The sequence below is a fragment of the Salmo salar genome, chromosome ssa13 (assembly GCF_905237065.1).
Source record: "Salmo salar chromosome ssa13, Ssal_v3.1, whole genome shotgun sequence".
In the NCBI taxonomy this organism is placed as follows: Eukaryota; Metazoa; Chordata; class Actinopteri; order Salmoniformes; family Salmonidae; genus Salmo; species Salmo salar.
Genome location: NC_059454.1, coordinates 93,222,750 through 93,243,496, shown reverse-complemented (window position 1 = coordinate 93,243,496; position 20,747 = coordinate 93,222,750). Strand labels below are relative to the sequence as shown.

Sequence of the window (20,747 nt, the reverse complement as noted above, 5' to 3'; positions counted from 1 at the left end):
TACAGTGCCTTCAGAAAGTATTCACACCCCTTGGCTTTCTCCACAATTTGTTATAAAGTGGGATTAGAATGGATTTGCCATGTTTTGTTAACGATCTACACAAAATACTATGTCAAAGCGTAAGAAGAAAATCTAACGTTTGTAAAAAAAAAAAGTTGTTTACAAAAATAGAACAAATATATCTTGATTAGATAAGTTTTCAACCCCCTGAGTCAACACAGAATAACCTTCAGCAGCGATTACAGATAGTCTTTCTGGGTAAGTCTCTAAGAGCTTTGCACACCTGGATTGTGCAACATTTGCCCATTATGCTTTAAAAAAAGTCTTCAAGCTCTGTCAAATTGGTTGTTGATCATTGCTAGTCAACCATTTTCAGATCTTGCCATAGATGTAAGTCAGCAATGTAACTCGGCCATTCAGGAACATTCACTGTCTTCTTGGTAAGCAACGCCAGTGAAGATTTGGCCTGTGTTTAAGTTTATTGTCTTACTGAAATGTGAATTTATCTCCCAGTGTCTGGGGGCAGACTGAACCAGGTTTTCCTCTAATCAAATCAAGCTTTATTTATACACAGCACATTTCAGACATGGAATGCAATACAATGTGCTTTACAAGAAAAAAACAAATTAGAATAAAAGCTGAAATATTTACTACACAACAAACATATGATAGCCTGTGCTTAGCTCCATTCCGTTTATTTTTATCCTGAAAAACTCCCCAGTCCTTAATGATTACAAGCATACCCATAACATGATGCAGCCACCACTATGCTTGAAAATTAGATGAGTGGTACTCAGTAATGTGTTGTATTGGATTTGCCCTAAACATAACACGTACTCAGGACAAAAAGTGAATTGCTTTGCCACATTTTTTTGCAGCATTATTTTTTAATCTGTACAGGCTTCCTTCTTTTCACTGTCAATTAGGTTAGTATTGTGGAGTAACTACAATGTTGTTGATCCATCCTCAATTTTCTAACTGTTTTAAAGTCACCATGAGGCCAATGGTGACTTTAAAACAGTTAGAAAATTGAGGATGGATCAAATTACTTCACCATGCTCAAAAGGTGCCCATCTTTGTGAGGAATTGGAAAACCTCCCTAGTCTTTGTGGCTGAATCTTTGTTGGAAATTCACTGCTCAACTGAGGGACCTTGCAGATAATTGTATGTGTGGGGTACAGAGATGAGGTAGTCATTCAAAAATCATGTTAAACACTATTATTGCACACAGAGTCCATGCAACTTGTGAGACTTGTTAAGCACATTTTTACTCCTGAACATATTTAGGCTGCCATAAATATTTGACACAAGACATTTGCTTTTCATTTTAAATGAATTTGTAAAAATGTCTAACATTATGGGGGTATTGTGTGTAGGCCAGTGACAAGAACATCTCAATTTAATCAATTTTAAACTCATGCTGTAACACAAAAACATTTGAAAAAAAATCTGGGGGTGTGAATACTTTCTGAAAACACTGTAGATTCTACAAGTGTCTGGAACTCAATCGGAGTGATGCGACACTATTCTTCCACGAGAAATTCCATCATTTGGTGTTTTGTTGATGGTGGAAAATGCTGTCCTAGGCACCGCTCCAGAATCTCCCACAAGTGTTCATTTGAGTTGAGATCTGGTGACAGACGGCCATGGCCTATGGTCATGCTCATCAAAACCATTCAGGTGACCACTAGTGCCCTGTGGATAGGGGCACAGCCATGCTAGCCAAAACAAGGGCCTGCCCAGCATTTTTATACATGACCCTAAGCATGGTGGGATGTTCATTGCTTAATTTTAATTAATTCAAGAACCACACCTTTGTTGTAGAACCACCTACTTTGTATCCCTCATTTACTGAAGTGTTAACATTATCGTGGCAGCTACCTGTATATGAATACAATACATTATCCAAAATGAGGAAAAAGAGAAATCAATGTTTTTTTGGCTGAAATAAAACTCATCCAAAAAGAACAAAACAAATATTTAAGGAGACAGTAAATAAATATCCTTTCTTCCCATGTTGTCTATATTTACATCTTGGTTACATCTGGGGAGTTTTCAACTAAAAGGTTTCCCCATAAATCCACTGCCAAATGCGTGTGCTTGCATTAGAGCGTGCTACAGCGGGCCACAACTCACTAGACTGTCAAATGGCACTTAAAATAGATCAGGAAAATATTCCAAATCATACTGAATAAAGCAAACATACAGCAATCAGTGAATATCATACAACGAAAGGAAATGATCGTGACAACAATGAAAGTGATAGTAGTGTTGCTATTGGCAAATATCCCAGTCCAGTTATACTCCAATCTTTGTTAGTTTAGTGATACAGTAAATCTATACAATAGTAGTTCTCTCCTAATGCTCAGTCCAACAGCAAATATCTGGAGCAAGCTCCATCCATTGTAAACTGTCCTGTGTGGTCATTGGTCAGTAACAGTTGACCAGTAGTCATAGTTTGGATGAGATCAGGATCAAGGGTAGAAGTGTACGATCCCTCAGGCCCATATCCTCCTCTCACCGTGAGCAGCCATTTTCACCTCACTATCATAGAACGTCTGTCTAAAGAGCCTGTATCTGGAACCATGGAGTCAGACCAGAGACGTAGGCCCCCCTTGCCTGGGCAAAATCAAAGGCACTGGGTCTCTTGTGGATCAGTGATGCAGCCGTATTCTCACCCCTCCCAACTGACATAGTTTGAGAGTAGCTGATATGTTTTGCAGGATGTCCAGATTTTTTCCTTTTCAGTTTTTTGTTGTAGTTGCTGGATCTAACCTTTTACGTTGGAAATGGGCTCAATTATCAAGGAACCAAAAGGGGAAGGCCCTAATATTTTCAATCTTAAACAAATATAAATGTACGACTTTTTGTGAATGGTCAACTATGAATAAAACACAACTGATGTTAAAACAGGCAGGTTTGATGAGGTTACAGAGTGAATACAGCATTTACTGTCTGGCACATATAAAAAAAATTAACTAATTAGATAAACCAACAGATTCTAGCAGCACAAAAAAAGGCATGCAAGACCAAAAAAAAGCACTTTCAAGATTCTAAAGCACATCTGTAAGCCGTTTGCACTCCAGGCACAAATGAATACACATTTAATCTTAACATCTTCAGTATTTTCATGACAAAAAGGTCAAAGTCCAAGAGCCATATCTAACGGCATGTTGGGTGACAGTACAGTCATTAAGAAAGATCTTGTAATTTCTGTGAGGTCAGAGTTTGGCATGTAAACAAATGCCCAAAGGCCTTCAATTACCTGTAAGCAAGGTCGATAACCTTCAGTTTAAAGTGAATGCACTTTATCTTCCGTGAAAACGAATGAAAGGCAATATAATTCTACTTGTCCTTTCTCATATACCTGTAAAGAAAATGTAATTTATCAAATAAATCCACTTCCACTGAAAACATAATTCCAGTTTTGCAGGTACATTTTGTTTCTCAGTAGTAAATTCTTCAGAAGTTATAATTCCATTTTCAAGACTGGTTTAAGCATGGATACATGTGCATAACTTAAGAATAATTTCTCAAATAGTAAAACAAAAGCACTATGAATACTAATAAATTAAGTCGAGGCAAAGCATTGGTGCAGACAGTTCTCCAGATGAGAGTTAAAAAACAGAAAGGTAACTTCAGTAGTATCAACAACAAGATTCTTCCAGTTCAACACATTTTTCCTGTGTGTTCTCCATTTCCTAAAAGCTATCAATAACAGTTCAAGTACAAAATGTGTATCCAGTGTCATCAGAGAAGCTGGTCCCCATGCCCCCACCCATTTCACAGTCAATCAACCAATCACAGAAGAGCTACAAAAGAAACAATCACAGATGACAATCAGATCAAACACATGAAAACAAACAAAATCAATACATTGTATCATCCTTATATATATATATCTTTAAATATCAGAAAATATCTACTTTTGGTCCGCTATACAAATATGCACTTTAGAACGGATAGAATAAGGGGTGATGACGTTGTGGACTAAGAACAGAAGGGGCTGAAATGAGTGTGTATTTTAGTTGTGTGTGGTGTAAGAGGCATGTATAATGTTAGTGTGCAGTGTTGAAGGAGTAATACGGTTATGAGTAGGTCAGAACAAGTTTGGTGACTGTGCTGTACGTGTCAAAGGGCTGGCAACGCTGGTGTGAGGTAGGGTGACTAGTGGGTGTGCTCAAACACATGTTCAGACTCATTCATACACACACAATCAACAACTCAATCAAGTCCTCCCATCTGCACATGCACACACACTTCACCCAATAGCAGAGGCCAAAGCAGGAGCAGGCCTTGAGTGTGGAAAGAGTGAGAGCAGGTACGAACAAACAAACAAAACATTTCATAGAACCAGCATAGAGAACTCAACAAGCACCTCTGAACCTGCATCTCTCCAGCCCTGCAGTAACACTGATGAGCCAGCCCAAATCCAGCCACAAGTCACCAGAGACAAAGTTGTGGCTGGGACAGTAACGCAGAGGAGCTGTGTGTGTGTCTGTGTGTGTGTGTGTGTGTGTGTGTGTGTGTGTGTCTGTGTGTGTGTGTGTGTGTGTGTGTGTGTGTGTGTCTGTGTGTGTGTGTGTGTGCTATCCTTTCCCTCAACCACACAATCAGTCAGGACTACATGGACAGCTGCAGTAAGGGTTATTAAGGCACTACGATGAAGCCGAGGTACATAGAATCCCTGACATTCACTCTGCTCTGCAACACGGCACTGTTGGGACAGGAAACAGAACACGCAGCACCCTCGCCGTGGTAACTGTGGCGGCCATGATGGCTCTCTTTCGGCTGCCAGTTTCCTCTGGTTGGTTGGTTTTTGGTCCATTCAGAACTCAAGAAATCTACAAAAAACACACCTACTGTACTAAGAACATATCAGTAGATAATAAGTCCAACTAATATAATTTTGTCACACTATCGAGCATATAAACCCAACCAAACCAAGGCCATAAGTCAAGCGCACCCCACACTATGCATGAAGTGCGTAGAAAAGCCGGTGTTGTAGAAGTGGTGTACTACAGCTTGTCTGTCGAACCTCGTCTCTCTGTCTCTACACAGTAACAGCATAAATAACAGAATGTCTTCCTTCATGGGCAGAACTAACTTCATGGCTAAAAGCCATTAGTGCTTATCAGGGGATCATGGCTACAATTATACACTATTCAATATATCATAGGATGCCAAACAACACATTACAAGCAATAAGCGATCATAATCCACCAAATGTCATATCTCAACAAAGCTTTGAAAGATTCATGACTTTAAAAAAAATGTCATTCAACTGAATTCTGTCTGAACATCTGGTAGTGTAAGAGAATAGCACCTGTGTGGTTGTTTAGATATATACTAAACAAGCCAATCTAAGAGAGAACCAAGTGTTTTCTGTCAATCAATGCCGTTGTTCTTCTGGGGCTGGTGGCTTGGATTTGAGCTTTTAAACATCAGGAAATATGTGAATCTCTAAGTAAGGAGACCTTCCCTTCTACACAGCTACAGTAGGGTCAGCCAGTGTCTCACGCCTGTACACCCCCCCCAATCCCCCTCCCTGACCCAGAGGACAGCCACATGACAGACAGAGACAGCCCGTCCCCAGCAGATCCACATTCCCATCTAGCTCTACTCATCCCTCATCCATCCAGTGTTTGTGTGACGCCAGCTGTGGTCGTGATGTTTTTCACGCTCCCCTACTGGTCAGGGTGGAGGGGGGAGGAGTGTGTCTAGACGAGTGCAGAGAAAACACAGCGTACGACAGAGGGGACAGTGCAGACGTGTGTGACAGCGAGACAGATAGAGAGATAGAGAGAAGAGAGGTTGCCCGGGGGGGGGGGGGTCATCTCCCTCTCAGACGGAGGCGTAGGTGTTGCCGGTGGCACTGCAGTGGCGGATGGTGGTGGTGGCGGCGGAGGAGGTGAGGATGTGCTCAGCATGGTTCTGGGGGGGCTGGGGCAGGGAGTGCAGGATGCCTGGCTGGAGCACCCCCACCACGGGGTTACTGCCGTCCTCCAGAGCCCCCACCTGAATCACCTGGATCACCTGGTGCTCATGTTCCACCTCAGCCTTCTCCCGCTTGGCCAGCGGCTCCCCAGACTCTTCCATGTCCTCCTCCAGGTCACTGTCCATCTCACTCACCTCGTCTGGACAGAGGGACAAGGTCAGTCAGACAGATGGGCACGAAGACCAGAGGTACAAGGTTAAAATAATGATTCTCCAGGATTCTCAGTAGTCCTGAGGGACCATTGTTTTGACAGGAAAGGCTGCACACAAAAAAACAGCTATTCTTATTAACATTTTACTGTTACAGTTAACTAAATCAATGGGTAATAATTGAAGGCGCTGCTCTTTAAGTGACAGCACGTTGAGACCAAGGTAAGAGGAGTTAAGGCTCCTGAAAGCTGAAATGACCCACAGCCATGCTGGACGGACATATCTCAAAGATCTTAAGAACTCCATGTACTGTAGACACAGAAACCTACAGAGACTTAGCCTGTAGACACAGAAACCTACAGAGACTTAGCCTGTAGACACAGAAACCTACAGAGACTTAGCCTGTAGACACAGAAACCTACAGAGACTTAGCCTGTAGACACAGCTTGGGGTTGGCTTACCTTTGTCTATGTTAGTAGGTGACATGGCGTTGAGGTCATCGAACTGCAATACATTAAACATCACACAGAAACCATACTGAAACTGAGCCTAAAGGTAATGGGACTGTTACAATTATGTGTGTGTGTATATATACACTGCTCAAAAAAATAAAGGGAACACTTAAACAACACAATGTAACTCCAAAGTCAATCACACTTCTGTGAAATCAAACTGTCCACTTAGGAAGCAACACTGATTGACAATAAATTTCACATGCTGTTGTGCAAATGGAATAGACAACAGGTGGAAATCTTAGGCAATTAGCAAGACACCCCCAATAAACGAGTGGTTCTGCAGGTGGTGACCACAGACCATTTCTCAGTTCCTATGCTTCCTGGCTGATGTTTTGGTCACTTTTGAATGCTGGCGGTGCTTTCACTCTAGTGGTAGCATGAGACGGAGTCTACAACCCACACAAGTGGCTCAGGTAGTGCAGCTCATCCAGGATGGCACATCAATGCGAGCTGTGGCAAGAAGGTTTGCTGTGTCCGTCAGCGTAGTGTCCAGAGCATGGAGGCGCTACCAGGAGACAGGCCAGTACATCAGGAGACGTGAAGGAGGCCGTAGGAGGGCAACAACCCAGCAGCAGGACCGCTACCTCCGCCTTTGTGCAAGGAGGAGCAGGAGGAGCACTGCCAGAGCCCTGCAAAATGACCTCCAGCAGGCCACAAATGTGCATGTGTCTGCTCAAACGGTCAGAAACAGACTCCATGAGGGTGGTATGAGGGCCCGACGTCCACAGGTGGGGGTTGTGCTTACAGCCCAACACCGTGCAGGACGTTTGGCATTTGCCAGAGAACACCAAGATTGGCAAATTCGCCACTGGCGCCCTGTGCTCTTCACAGATGAAAGCAGGTTCACACTGAGCACATGTGACAGATGTGACAGAGTCTGGAGACGCCCGTGGAGAACGTTCTGCTGCCTGCAACATCCTCCAGCATGACCGGTTTGGCGGTGGGTCAGTCATGGTGTGGGGCGGCATTTCTTTGGGGGGCCGCACAGCCCTCCATGTGCTCGCCAGAGGTAGCCTGACTGCCATTAGGTACCAAGATGAGATCCTCAGACCCCTTGTGAGACCATATGCTGGTGCGGTTGGCCCTGGGTTCCTCCTAATGCAAGACAATGCTAGACCTCATGTGGCTGGAGTGTGTCAGCAGTTCCTGCAAGAGGAAGGCATTGATGCTATGGACTGGTCCGCCCGTTCCCCAGACCTGAATCCAATTGAGCACATCTGGGACATCATGTCTCGCTCCATCCACCAACGCCACGTTGCACCACAGACTGTCCAGGAGTTGGCGGATGCTTTAGTCCAGGTCTGGGAGGAGATCCCTCAGGAGACCATCCGCCACCTCATCAGGAGCATGCCCAGGCGTTGTAGGGAGGTCATACAGGCACGTGGAGGCCACACACACACTACTGAGTCTCATTTTGACTTGTTTTAAGGACATTAAATCAAAGTTGGATCAGCCTGTAGTGTGGTTTTCCACTTTAATTTTGAGTGTGACTCCAAATCCAGACCTCCATGGGTTGATAAATTGGATTTCCATTGATTATTTTTGTGTGATTTTGTTGTCAGCACATTCAACTATGTAAAGAAAAAAGTATTTAATAAGACTATTTCATTCATTCAGATCTAGGATGTGTTATTTTAGTGTTCCCTTTATTTTTTTGAGCAGTATATATATATATATATTTGCGTGATCATTTCTTCTGGCCCTTACTTCTCCCATGACACTGATGGGTGTCTGGCCGGTTGCCTGGGCGACGCGGTGTTCCACCAGGTAGAACATGTACTCGTCGTAGAGCAGGCGGATCAGGTGGAACGAGCCGAAACTGGCCGCGCTCCGCAGGGTCAGGTCCCGAATCACCATGGAGCTGACAAAGAGATGAACAGGAGATCCTCATCAACCACTGGAAATCCTCCAATAAGCTGACATAGCTATCTAGCTCAATGAATATGAGAAACAATACAACACATTACTTCAATTGGGTAAGAGGGCAAAAACCTAGAAATTGAACATTTTTGAAAACTCACAGAACCCATTCTATTTCCATGATCTCATTCAATGTCTATGATCTCATTCTATTTCTATGGATGGTACAGTAGCTGACCTGTAGAAGGACCACTTAAGCAGGAACTGTCGTGCCGCCCTGGGGAAGCTGGGCCGGTCCTCGAAGGGCTGTAGGACCTGGGTGACCACGTTGTCCAGCCAGGCAGCCCACTGCTCCAGAGAGCTCTGCTGCTGCAGTGTGGCCTTGAAGTCCTGCTCTAACCTCTGAACCACACCCTCCTCACACTGACACACCCACGACGCCTGCTCCTAAAGAGAGAAAGAAGAGAGATGGGACGGCTCAGTGTGGACTTGCAGATGCACACGCATCCTTTGATGAAATAAACAGCAAATTCAAGCAGAGAGAGGACAGATGGCAATACAATGGACAGATGTATCCCTCTAAATAAATACACAGACAATCAAACAAAACCACAGCCGGACAGCCGGACGGAGGGACAGACGGACCTGCACGTTGGCGAAGTCGACGCGGTTGAGGTCGCTGAGCATCTGATTGATCTGAGAGGTGTTCTGCAGCACAGCGCGTGCTGCCTGGGCCAGGTGGTTCAGACTAGTGTAGCGACGCAGCGTCTGAGCAAAGGCACTAACAGCGGCAACCTGCAGCCAATCAAACAGCAGCCAATTAGAATCAGACCAAATCGAACAGATAAAAGAGGAAAGTCAGGATCAAAGCAAATAATACAAAAAGAGGCAATTTAAGTTGGTTTGCCAAAATGTGTCTAAGTAAGTGAGCAAGTAGGTGTGTGTGTGTGTGTGTGTTTACCTTGGTCTGGATCATTCTCTGTGGAATGGTGTTCATGGCATTGTTGAGCCAGCCTTCCAGGCTTTTGGCAAAGTTGCGGATGGCTTGAGTCAAGGCACCTAGAAGGACAGATACAAATCACAGCAGTCTATTTAATGACCAAAATGTTAATTCTGATACCCAACTACGGATGAGTGAGAAAGTGAGTGTGTGTGACTGTGTATGACAGCCACTCACTGGGGATGGGTCTGAGGACATCAGGGATGAGGATCTCCACTAGGGCCTGGTACATCAGGTGGTCACAGGAACTCATCCACTTGAGCACAGCCTCGTTCCTACAGAGCACCAGCAGTCTGCAGCAGGGCAGACGGCCCTCAATCTCACTCACACCACTGTGGAGACAGGGTTCAGAAGTTACACATACTCTCATATACTGGATCAGATTCACCTCAATCTCACTGGCCCTACTGTCCGGGGATGGAGTTGACCTTTGACCAGCCACATTACATCTCTCCCATCAAAAGACATCTGTCCATTTGGAAGAGATTTGAAACATTTCCCTACCAAAAGGATATTTGAAGCATTCAAGAGGATGAAGAGTTTAGGCTAACTATAATGAAATATGTTTCTAATGGACATATTTATCTAATGGACATTTTTTGAAGGGAGTGAACGTTATTTATAATAAGGGTTACATGAAGAAAATCAGACCTCTCTGAAATGAAAGTGGATGGCCCTCCCTTCGGCAAAATACATTTTACCTAAACCCTCCTGAACACTTGAAAAAAAGTGACCCTCCCCTAAACCCCCAAATATTAATTAAAACAAAGTGGATAGCAGAGAACCATTTACCCTCATTTCTTGGACAGACAGATAGCCTTAGATATGCAGTTTTAAAACTGTTCTTCGTCCTGTAAGCATTACATGGCAAACGCAGGAATTTTGGGCTACAGTTTGGGCTACACACAAATATGACCCCTCTATGTAAAGGTGAGACTCTCACGAACATGTTGGTTTTGCTCTAAGATGCCCACAGGCCTCAAGATTCGTCTGACGGTCCCCCGCTACCAGTTGAAACAATTTATGGAAGTACAGTATATATGGAGACTGTTTAGTGCCAAAAAAGATGTAAAAAAGATTGTTTCCTGATCTTTCTTATCTCTCAGATGTAGGACAGATCCTTCAGAACAAACTTCCTTTAGATTTGTTTTCGGGGGAGGGACTATCTGTTATTCAATGCATTTCTATGGGCTAATAGCAGTAAGGCCAAAAAATGTTATCCATCCAATAATTTTTGCGATACTTCAAGGGGTCTTAAAATTCAAAATCAAATCGCAAAATGATCCTTGGTATGACCTTAAAACAATTCCATATAGCTTAGTAGTAACAAGGTAGTTGGTGCGCAAGCTAGTGAATTTTTTGGACAATGCCTAGTCAAAGATTTTATTTGGAAGAAGCCTTTGACTCTCCTCCTGAACTGCCACCGTAGCCCTACACAGCACAGCCATTGGTTAGACAGCTCACAAAAACGTTTTGGATCAGCAAGAGCAGAGCAGGCCGGGGCTCAAGGTTGGAATATCCATTACAGTGTGTAATGCAGCCTAGTTTGATTTACACCTTCCCAGCAGCTATCTTACAAATATAACTTTGCCCTGTGGTTCTCCGATCATGGACTTTGTAGCCTATAGGCTATGGATCATTTGATTGAGACCACACTAAATAGCCTATAGGCGTACTTGATATTGGGCACCCAGCGGAGAATCAGAGATGAGGGGCGGCATCAGGTTTACACTGAGTATACCCAACATTAGAAACAACTTCCTAATATGGAGTTGCACTCCTCCCCCCTTTTGCCCTCAGAACAGACTCAATTCGTCGGGGCATGGACTCTGCAAGGTGTGGAAAGCGTTCCACAGGGATGCCATGTTGACTCCAGTGCTTCGCACAGTTGTGTTCAGTTGGCTGGATGTCCTTTGGGTGGTGGACCATTCTGGATACACACAGAAAACTGATACACACAGAGAAATATTTACATTTCATCAATTACATGACCCTCCCCTGGACTACATTAAAATACTAAACCTTTCCTTTGACTGAAATGTAAAAAGCATGACCCTCTCCCATTTTCCTCCAGGTAACCATTTTGTAAATCTCGAGCCATCCCTAATGGACAATGATTAATGACAACAAGAGAGAGGGAGAGATAACGAGTGAGAGAGAGAGTGTGCGTGTGAGAAACGGAGAGAGAGCGAGAGAGGGAGACGGAGAGAGGGAGAGAGAGAGCTGACCTGTTTTCTGTGATGGTGGCGCCCTCCACTGAGTCAGAAGGAGAATAACGCCAGAAAGTCTGCCACAGCTTCTCTATTAGACTGAATTGGAGGTTCACCACCACATCCAGAATGGCCTGCAGGAGACGCACGACATGGTCAACATCACACAATGCTCATTCACGGTCATTATGATTAGCATGGATGATCTGGTGTGCATCCATATACTTACATGTACATATTCTCATTCACCCCTTTAGATTTGTGTGTATTAGGTAGTTGTCGGGGAATTGTTAGATATTACTGCACTGTCGGAACTAGAAGCACAAGCATTTCGCTACACTCACATTAACATCTGCTAACCATGTGTATGTGATCTATAAAGTGGAGATGAAGACTTGGAAATATCATGCATGCCAAAGAAAGCTTCCATTCATTTGCACATTTAGAATAATACAAAACTTTGATGTGAAATGTTGTTAGAGGTGATGGATGATCTCTGACCTCACAGTGCTCTCTGTAGAGTGACTGAAGAGCTTTGATGTGAAATGTTGTTAGAGGTGATGGATAATCTCTGACCTCACAGTGCTCTCTGTAGAGTGACTGAAGAGCTTTGATGTGAAATGTTGTTAGAGGTGATGGATAATCTCTGACCTCACAGTGCTCTCTGTAGAGTGACTGAAGAGCTTTGATGTGAAATGTTGTTAGAGGTGATGGATAATCTCTGACCTCACAGTGCTCTCTGTAGAGTGACTGAAGAGCTTTGATGTCATCTGGGCCGACGTTGTCCACATTGGTCTCTCCCAGGTCCAGCTCCACAAAGTCTGGCAGCGCCCGCGATGTGTCTGGAGGGAGGGACACATGGAAATCAAGGTCAACAACAACTCACGTTATCAGTCCAGTAAAAAGCAGAGAAACAAACAGGGTAGATATTTAACAAGGAAATTCTAAAGGCTGAGAAAATGCTACCAATGGTTCAGTGCAGGATATAACCGACAGGGGAACACTTAGGAGACTACTTAAAGAACTCAGCAGAGGAGCACTTACTATCAAACAAACTGTGTCAATACAGAGACCTTCTGGGAGCATCAAACGGTATCAATCTATTGACACTGCAAGTCAGTTAGTAAGCGTACACACGACTCGCTCACCCAGGTACTGCTGGTGGTGCTGGCTCTGTGCGATGACAGTCTGCTCCGCTGCACTGGGGGTGTGCTGGCCTCCGCCTGAGAAGTTCTCCCCAGATACACCATCAACCTTCTGCATCGGCTTAAATCTACAATAACAATGCCTCAGTCAGTACTGTATGTGTGTGTGCGTGCGTATGAAAGCCTGTATGTGTGTGTTGTACCTCTGTTTCTGTTGGACAGGCTGCTGTCTGAGGGCCATGTACTGCATGTCCTCCTGCAGTCTGTTGAGAGGAGAGTCCGGCTTCAACCGGATCCCATAGTAGTGGTACTTCGAGTTCCCTCTGCAACACACACAGTCAGAAATGATCAGCTAACTGTTCTCAGTACTGAAGAACACTATACCAATCAAAAACATGCTGTAATACCAAAAGAGAAATCCTAATGAAGACAGACAAGGAAAAAGTAAAGGCCAAGGAAAAGGGAAATAGTAGCAGAACTGGAGGACTGGAGATGCAGCGATAGGATAGAAGAAGAGGAGAGAGAGTAGGACTGGAGGACTGGAGATGCAGCGATAGGATAGAAGAAGAGGAGAGAGAGTAGGACTGGAGGACTGGAGATGCAGAGATAGGATAGAAGAAGAGGAGAGAGAGTAGGACTGGAGGACTGGAGATGCAGAGATAGGATAGAAGAAGAGGAGAGAGAGTAGGACTGGAGGACTGGAGATGCAGAGATAGGATAGAAGAAGAGGAGAGAGAGTAGGACTGGAGGACTGGAGATGCAGCGATAGGATAGAAGAAGAGGAGAGAGAGTAGGACTGGAGGACTGGAGATGCAGAGATAGGATAGAAGAAGAGGAGAGAGAGTAGGACTGGAGGACTGGAGATGCAGCGATAGGATAGAAGAAGAGGAGAGAGAGGCTGGAGGACTGGAGATGCAGAGATAGGATAGAAGAAGAGGAGAGAGAGCAGAACTGGAGGACTGGAGATGCAGCGATAGGATAGAAGAAGAGGAGAGAGAGTAGGACTGGAGGACTGGAGATGCAGAGATAGGATAGAAGAAGAGGAGAGAGAGTAGGACTGGAGGACTGGAGATGCAGAGATAGGATAGAAGAAGAGGAGAGAGAGTAGGACTGGAGGACTGGAGACGTAGATAGGACAGAAGAAGAGGAGAGAGAGAGCAGGACTGGAGACGTAGAGATAGGATAGAAGAAGGGGAGGTAGAGAGAGCAGGACTGGAGGACTGGAGACGTAGATAGGCTAGAAGAAGAGGAGAGAGAGAGGTCAATACTAGAGCATGTCTGCTCTCTCAGTAGCTCACCGTGTGCCCAGGCGTCGCGTGCGGAGCCCCATGAAGATGGAGCGGATGAGTTTCCCAAAGGAAGCAGCGTTGACCGGGTCCAACTTCTGCTCCTGGCAGTGGCGCAGGTAGTGGTTGTAGAGGGTGGAGCGAGGCAGACTCACCCCCTCCGCTGTCTCATAGTTATCCAGTAGCCACTGCAGCTGGGGGGGGGTTATGGTGTTAATTACACACAGGTATGTCACTAGCAGATAGTCCCATGTGTCACCCTCCCCCACTTATCTGTAAAATACCATCACCCACTGACCTGGCATTAAAAGCACAATTAACTGAAGGAGTGAAACATTTAAATCAGAGCACAGGAGTCATCCCCATCACCACAGAGTGAAAGAGAGAGAGAGAGAGAGAGAGAGAGAGAGAGAGAGAGAGCTGGAGATAGTAGAAGAGAGAGAGAGAGCTGGAGATACTAGAAGAGAGAGAGAGAGCTGGAGATACTAGAAAAGAGAGAGAGAGAGAGAGCTGGAGATACTAGAAAAGAGAGAGAGAGAGAGAGCTGGAGATACTAGAAGAGAGGGAGAGAGAGCTGGAGATACTAGAAGAGAGGGAGAGAGAGCTGGAGATACTAGAAGAGAGGGAGAGAGAGCTGGAGATACTAGAAGAGAGAGAGAGAGCTGGAGATACTAGAAGAGAGAGAGAGAGCTGGAGATACTAGAAGAGAGAGAGAGAGAGAGAGGATGGAAATACTAGAAGAGAGAGAGAGAGAGCTGGAAATACTAGAAGAGAGAGAGAGAGAGAGCTGGAAATACTAGAAGAGAGAGAGAGAGAGAGAGAGAGAGAGAGAGCTGGAAATACTAGAAGAGAGAGAGAGAGAGAGAGCTGGAAATACTAGAAGAGAGGGAGAGAGCTGGAAATACTAGAAGAGAGGGAGAGAGCTGGAAATACTAGAAGAGAGAGAGAAGCTGGAGATACTAGAAGAGAGAGAGAAGCTGGAGATACTAGAAGAGAGAGAGAAGCTGGAGATACTAGAAGAGAGAGAGAGAGAGAGAGAAGCTGGAGATACTAGAAGAGAGAGAGAGAGAGAGAGAGAGAGAGAGAGAGAGCTGGAGATACTAGAAGAGAGAGAGAGAGAGAGAGAGAGAGAGAGAGAGAGAGAGAGAGAGCTGGAGATACTAGAAGAGAGAGAGAGAGAGAGAGAGAGAGCTGGAGATACTAGAAAAGAGAGAGAGAGCTGGAGATACTAGAAGAGAGAGAGAGAGCTGGAGATACTAGAAGAGAGAGAGAGAGAGCTGGAGATACTAGAAAAGAGAGAGAGAGAGAGAGCTGGAGATACTAGAAGAGAGAGAGAGAGAGAGCTGGAGATACTAGAAGAGAGAGAGAGAGAGAGAGCTGGAGATACTAGAAGAGAGGGAGAGAGAGCTGGAGATACTAGAAGAGAGAGAGAGAGAGCTGGAGATACTAGAAGAGAGAGAGAGAGAGCTGGAGATACTAGAAGAGAGAGAGAGAGAGAGCTGGAAATACTAGGAGAGAGAGAGAGAGAGCTGGAAATACTAGGAGAGAGAGAGAGAGAGCTGGAAATACTAGAAGAGAGAGAGAGAGAGAGCTGGAAATACTAGAAGAGAGGGAGAGAGCTGGAAATACTAGAAGAGAGGGAGAGAGCTGGAAATACTAGAAGAGAGAGAGAAGCTGGAGATACTAGAAGAGAGAGAGAGAGAGAGAGAGAGCTGGAGATACTAGAAGAGAGAGAGAGAGCTGGAGATACTAGAAGAGAGAGAGAGAGAGAGAGAGAGCTGGAGATACTAGAGAGAGAGAGAGAGAGAGCTGGAGATACTAGAAGAGAGAGAGAGAGAGCTGGAAATACTAGAAGAGAGAGAGAGCTGGAAATACTAGAAGAGAGAGAGAGCTGGAAATACTAGAAGAGAGAGAGAGCTGGAAATACTAGAAGAGAGAGAGAGCTGGAAATACTAGAAGAGAGAGAGAGAGAGCTGGAAATACTAGAAGAGAGAGAGAGAGCTGGAAATACTAGAAGAGAGAGAGAGAGCTGGAAATACTAGAAGAGAGAGAGAGAGCTGGAAATACTAGAAGAGAGAGAGAGAGCTGGAAATACTAGAAGAGAGAGAGAGAGAGCTGGAGATACTAGAAGAGAGGGAGAGAGCGAGAGCTGGATATACTAAAAGAGGGAGAGAGAGAGCTGGAGATACTAGAAGAGAGAGAGAGCTGGAGATACTAGAAGAGAGAGAGAGAGAGAGAGAGAGAGAGCTGGAGATAGTAGAAGAGAGAGAGAGAGAGAGCTGGAGATACTAGAAGAGAGAGAGAGAGAGAGAGAGAGAGAGCTGGAGATACTAGAAGAGAGAGAGGGAGAGAGAGAGAGCTGGAGATACTAGAAGAGAGAGAGGGAGAGCTGGAGATACTAGAAGAGAGAGAGAGCTGGAAATACTAGAAGAGAGAGAGAGCTGGAAATACTAGAAGAGAGAGAGAGCTGGAAATACTAGAAGAGAGAGAGAGAGCTGGAAATACTAGAAGAGAGAGAGAGCTGGAAATACTAGAAGAGAGAGAGAGAGAGAGAGAGAGAGCTGGAGATACTAGAAGAGAGGGAGAGAGCTGGAAATACTAGAAGAGAGGGAGAGAGAGCTGGAGATACTAGAAGAGAGGGAGAGAGCTGGAGATACTAGAAGAGAGGGAGAGAGCTGGAAATACTAGAAGAGAGAGAGAGAGAGCTGGAAATACTAGAAGAGAGAGAGAGCTGGAAATACTAGAAGAGAGAGAGAGAGAGAGAGAGAGAGAGAGAGAGAGAGAGAGAGAGCTGGAGATACTAGAAGAGAGGGAGAGAGCTGGAAATACTAGAAGAGAGAGAGAGCGAGAGCTGGATATACTAAAAGAGGGAGAGAGGAAAGCTGGATATACTAGAAGAGGGAGAGAGAAAACTGGAGATACTAGAAGAGAGGGAGAGAGAGAGCTGGAGATACTAGAAGAGAGAGAAAGCTGGAGATACTAGAAGAGAGAGAGAGAGAGAGAGCTGGAGATACTAGAAGAGGGAGAAAGCTGGAGATACTAGAAGAGAGAGAGAGAGAGAGAGCTGGAGATACTAGAAGAGGGAGAGAGAAAGCTGGATATACTAGAAGAGAGGGAGAGAGAGAGCTGGAGATACTAGAAGAGAGAGAAAGCTGGAGATACTAGAAGAGAGAGAGAGAGAGCTGGAGATACTAGAAGAGAAAGAGCTGGAGATACTAGAAGAGAGAGAAAGCTGGAGATACTAGAAGAGAGAGAGAGAGAGAAAGCTGGAGATACTAGAAGAGAGAGGGAGCACAGCTATGCAGACAAGGTGAGGCGTTTAGAGTGGTGACTTACATGGCTGTTGAGCAGCGAGCTTCTCTGACTGGATAAACCTTCAGTCTTTTGGAGCGTCTCAATTGCCATTTCAATCTGATAGACCAAGGAGCAAAAAAATGGAAGGAAAAACAAAAACAACAAAGGACAAAGTTGCAGTAGAACAATGAAAGTACTGACACACATAGAAAATCTGAAAATCCAGGACAGATCCTAAAGCAAGCATCACCCAAATTACTCCTAAAAGCCCAGCTTTGCAAACTCAGTTTAAACTTAAATTCAATTTACTGTCTGTCTGCCTGTACATGGACATAACGTCTTCTTTTGAAAGTCAAGCAAAACAATGAAAAAAAGTTAACACCACAATAATATAAGAAATGATCTCAGAAGCTGTGAAACTACCATATTCAGCCACCAGAAGGTAGCAAAGATCCACTGCGGTGGACTGCACTCAAGTCGAAAACGCTTTGCTACACAGTAAAGCAGAACCAACAGATATTATGGTGGAGATGACTATTTATTTAAACCTTAGCTAAAACACAGCGCAAGAGGAAATTCTGTTTATAGAAAACTGAAGTACTAGCTGAGAAGACCACAGGAAATAGGGAGACAACACAATTACAGACATTCTCAGACACCGACATGAAGTAGCTAAGTGGTGCTATAGTTACTGAAGAAAGGCTTCAGATATGCATTATGACAGGCAGAAGAGAGAGGCCTGGCAGACAGGGACGGACAGGGACAGACAGGGACAGACAGGGACAGACAGGGACAGAGAATAGTAAGTAGAGGGGGGCCGTACACTCACAGTGGCTGGGGAGGCTCGGGTGGTCTGGGCTGCTGGGTGGGGGGCAGAGTTATCCATGGTGTTGCCCCCGATGAGGTAGGCCCCAGAGCTGCTGATGATCTGCCCCCCAGCCAGACCCATGGTCAGCCCCCCGTTCCCCCCTCCGTTGTTGGCCATGCCATGGGATGACACCACCGTGGACACCTGGGATGAGCTGCCCTGCGTGTCAAAGTAGCTCCCTCCACTGTTCTGGCTGTACAGCTGGGGCTCGGAGTACGAGTACGTCCGTCTGGGCAAAAATAATGGAGGAAAAAGTTACACTTTCCCCCCCCAGAGCAACAGGTTCAGGATAATTGCCCTTTACATAAAGGCAAGTTTCAATAGAGTTGTAGAGTGCCTATTGGATGTGAATTAGCTGTACCATTCTGAGCCTTCGTGGACATGCAATATTCCTGTGTTATTGAAAGTGGAGTTTCCATAGTTACTCAAATCACCTGAGGAGTGGCCGTGCTGACAGAGCTTTCTGTGTTTGTCGTTTTGACTGCAGTCCCTCCATCAACCTGGCCTCTGATATAATGGCACCCTTCAGTGGCTTGACACAACTACCTTTATGATACAAGGCCTCAATTCAAGTGGACCAGAAACGTATTCTCTCTCAACCCTTTTTAAGACCTATGCCAGAACTCTGACCGTACGAAAAAATATTGCAGTCAGAGATCAGTATAACTGCAGTATGCTGTGTCCAAAATAACAGTTTTTTATTCTGCAATTACTGCGTCCAAAATAAAGTTGACTGCAGTTACTGCACTTTTACTGCAGTTTCAAAACTGTAAGGGGAGACACCAGGGTATGGAGGAAAGTTTGGGGCACTGGCATGATGCTTGTTAACAAATCATCTGAACTGTAAGAAATATCCACTACCCTTTTCCATGTAGAAGATGTTACTGTACTCTTTTCTGTCTCTTCTGTCTCTTTTCTACTTCTGTGGAGAAGGAGACAAGAATGTGGCACTAACACACAGTTAACAGACTCAAATAGATAGTGTGTAAGTGTGTGCTCAGCTCACTTGTTCTGCCCTGAAGTGAGACTGTGTTCAGCTCGCCTGTTAGCCGGGCTGTACCCCTCCCTCAGAGACCGCTGTCTGTCTGTGACTGTGTGTCTGTCACTATGGGACAGCCACAGCCTGGACTAGTCAGTAGAGAGTGTATCCTGTCCCCCAAGCCCAGGAGAAGACTCCGTAGCACTTCTAGATACTCCTGGTCATCTCCAGGTGACTGCACATATTCAAACAGTACTTCACTGTGCTTGTACATCCCCTGCGCCTGCCATGTTTGTGTGGCAGAAATGCTGCTGCGAAGTGACTTTAGCTGTTGCCATTGACTACAGAGAATACATTAAAGCAACTATGTATAGTGGCACTGCAGCAGACTGGTGGCAAAAAGTGGGTGAACAACACTAAACACTCACATGTTCCCGTTGGTATAGACACCGCTGTTCTCCTCCACGTACTGCACCTGTTGTGCTGGGTATACATGCTGAACCTGTTGAACAGTCTGGGCCTGCAACAACACATCGAAGCGTTAGATTCAAATCACACACACACACACACACACACACACACACACACACACACACACACACACACACACACACACACACACACACACACACACCTGTTGCTGGACAGGCACCTGAGAGGTCACCTGCTGGGCGGAGCCTGCAGGCTGCACAGGCACGGCGGTGTGGACAGTGGAGGCGGATTCAGCGCCTGCCTCAGGGGTCTGCATGGCGCCTGCAGGAGAGAGAGAGGACACATTGGTCAACTGGGTACCACCAGAGCCATAGACGGAGGGGACTACAGAGAACCACAAGCTCTGAACTCTGGCCTAGCACCACAGTGGCTAAACAAACTCCACAAGCAACCTTCTTCTCAATGTGTGTCAGTGTGTCTGGGTCAGGGAGTATAAAAATCAATATTACAGAAATCCTAGATGATTTGCCAATATTATTATTATATACTAATGAACAGTGATCATTCAGATCCTGGAAAGACAGGAAGTAAGCTTCTGTACCAATCATCTATGCACAGATTCAGTGCCATAGAAGTGCCATAGAAATGGCAGGTGGCCTAGTGGTTAAAAAAGTGTTGGGCCAGTAACCAAAAAGTTGAGTCCCTGAGCCGACTAGGTGAAAAATCTGCTGATGTGCCCTTGCGTAAGGCACTTGTATTAATTTATTTAACCCTTATTTTACCAGGTAAGTCGACTGAGAACACATTCTCATTTACAGCAACGACCTGGGGAATAGTTACAGGGGAGAGGACGGGGATGAATGAGCCAATTGTAAGCTGGGGATGATTAGGTGACCATGATGGTATGAGGGACAGATAGGGAATTTATCCAGGACACCAGGGTTAACACCCCTACTCTTACGATAAGGGCCATTGGATCTTTTAGTGACCAGAGAGTCAGGACACCTGTTT

General features: G+C 45.1%; 1 protein-coding gene across 3 annotated transcripts in view; it reads right to left on the bottom strand.

Annotated features, from left to right (window-relative positions):
- Positions 1 to 1,770: 1,770 nt before the first annotated feature.
- Positions 1,771 to 20,747, bottom strand: part of LOC106568181 (transcription factor RFX3) — a 32,898-nt gene continuing 13,921 nt past the window's right edge. Inside the window, exons 2-17 of one of the 3 annotated variants that reach the window (XM_045692426.1) lie at positions 19,939 to 20,057; positions 19,733 to 19,824; positions 18,281 to 18,554; positions 17,500 to 17,574; positions 14,176 to 14,357; positions 13,081 to 13,200; positions 12,881 to 13,005; positions 12,459 to 12,574; positions 11,751 to 11,866; positions 9,700 to 9,854; positions 9,484 to 9,581; positions 9,168 to 9,317; positions 8,761 to 8,969; positions 8,370 to 8,523; positions 6,609 to 6,651; positions 1,771 to 6,137 (exon numbers count right to left, since the gene is read on the bottom strand). In XM_045692426.1, the coding sequence (XP_045548382.1) occupies positions 5,845 to 6,137; positions 6,609 to 6,651; positions 8,370 to 8,523; positions 8,761 to 8,969; positions 9,168 to 9,317; positions 9,484 to 9,581; positions 9,700 to 9,854; positions 11,751 to 11,866; positions 12,459 to 12,574; positions 12,881 to 13,005; positions 13,081 to 13,200; positions 14,176 to 14,357; positions 17,500 to 17,574; positions 18,281 to 18,554; positions 19,733 to 19,824; positions 19,939 to 20,052 (2,316 nt within the window). In that variant the 5' untranslated portion in view covers positions 20,053 to 20,057 and the 3' untranslated portion in view covers positions 1,771 to 5,844. Of the gene's footprint in view, positions 6,138 to 6,608; positions 6,652 to 8,369; positions 8,524 to 8,760; positions 8,970 to 9,167; positions 9,318 to 9,483; positions 9,582 to 9,699; positions 9,855 to 11,750; positions 11,867 to 12,458; positions 12,575 to 12,880; positions 13,006 to 13,080; positions 13,201 to 14,175; positions 14,358 to 17,499; positions 17,575 to 18,280; positions 18,555 to 18,759; positions 19,687 to 19,732; positions 19,825 to 19,938; positions 20,058 to 20,747 lie in introns of those variants that run through there. The other 2 variants (XM_045692427.1, XM_045692428.1) reach the window with 2 other exon arrangements.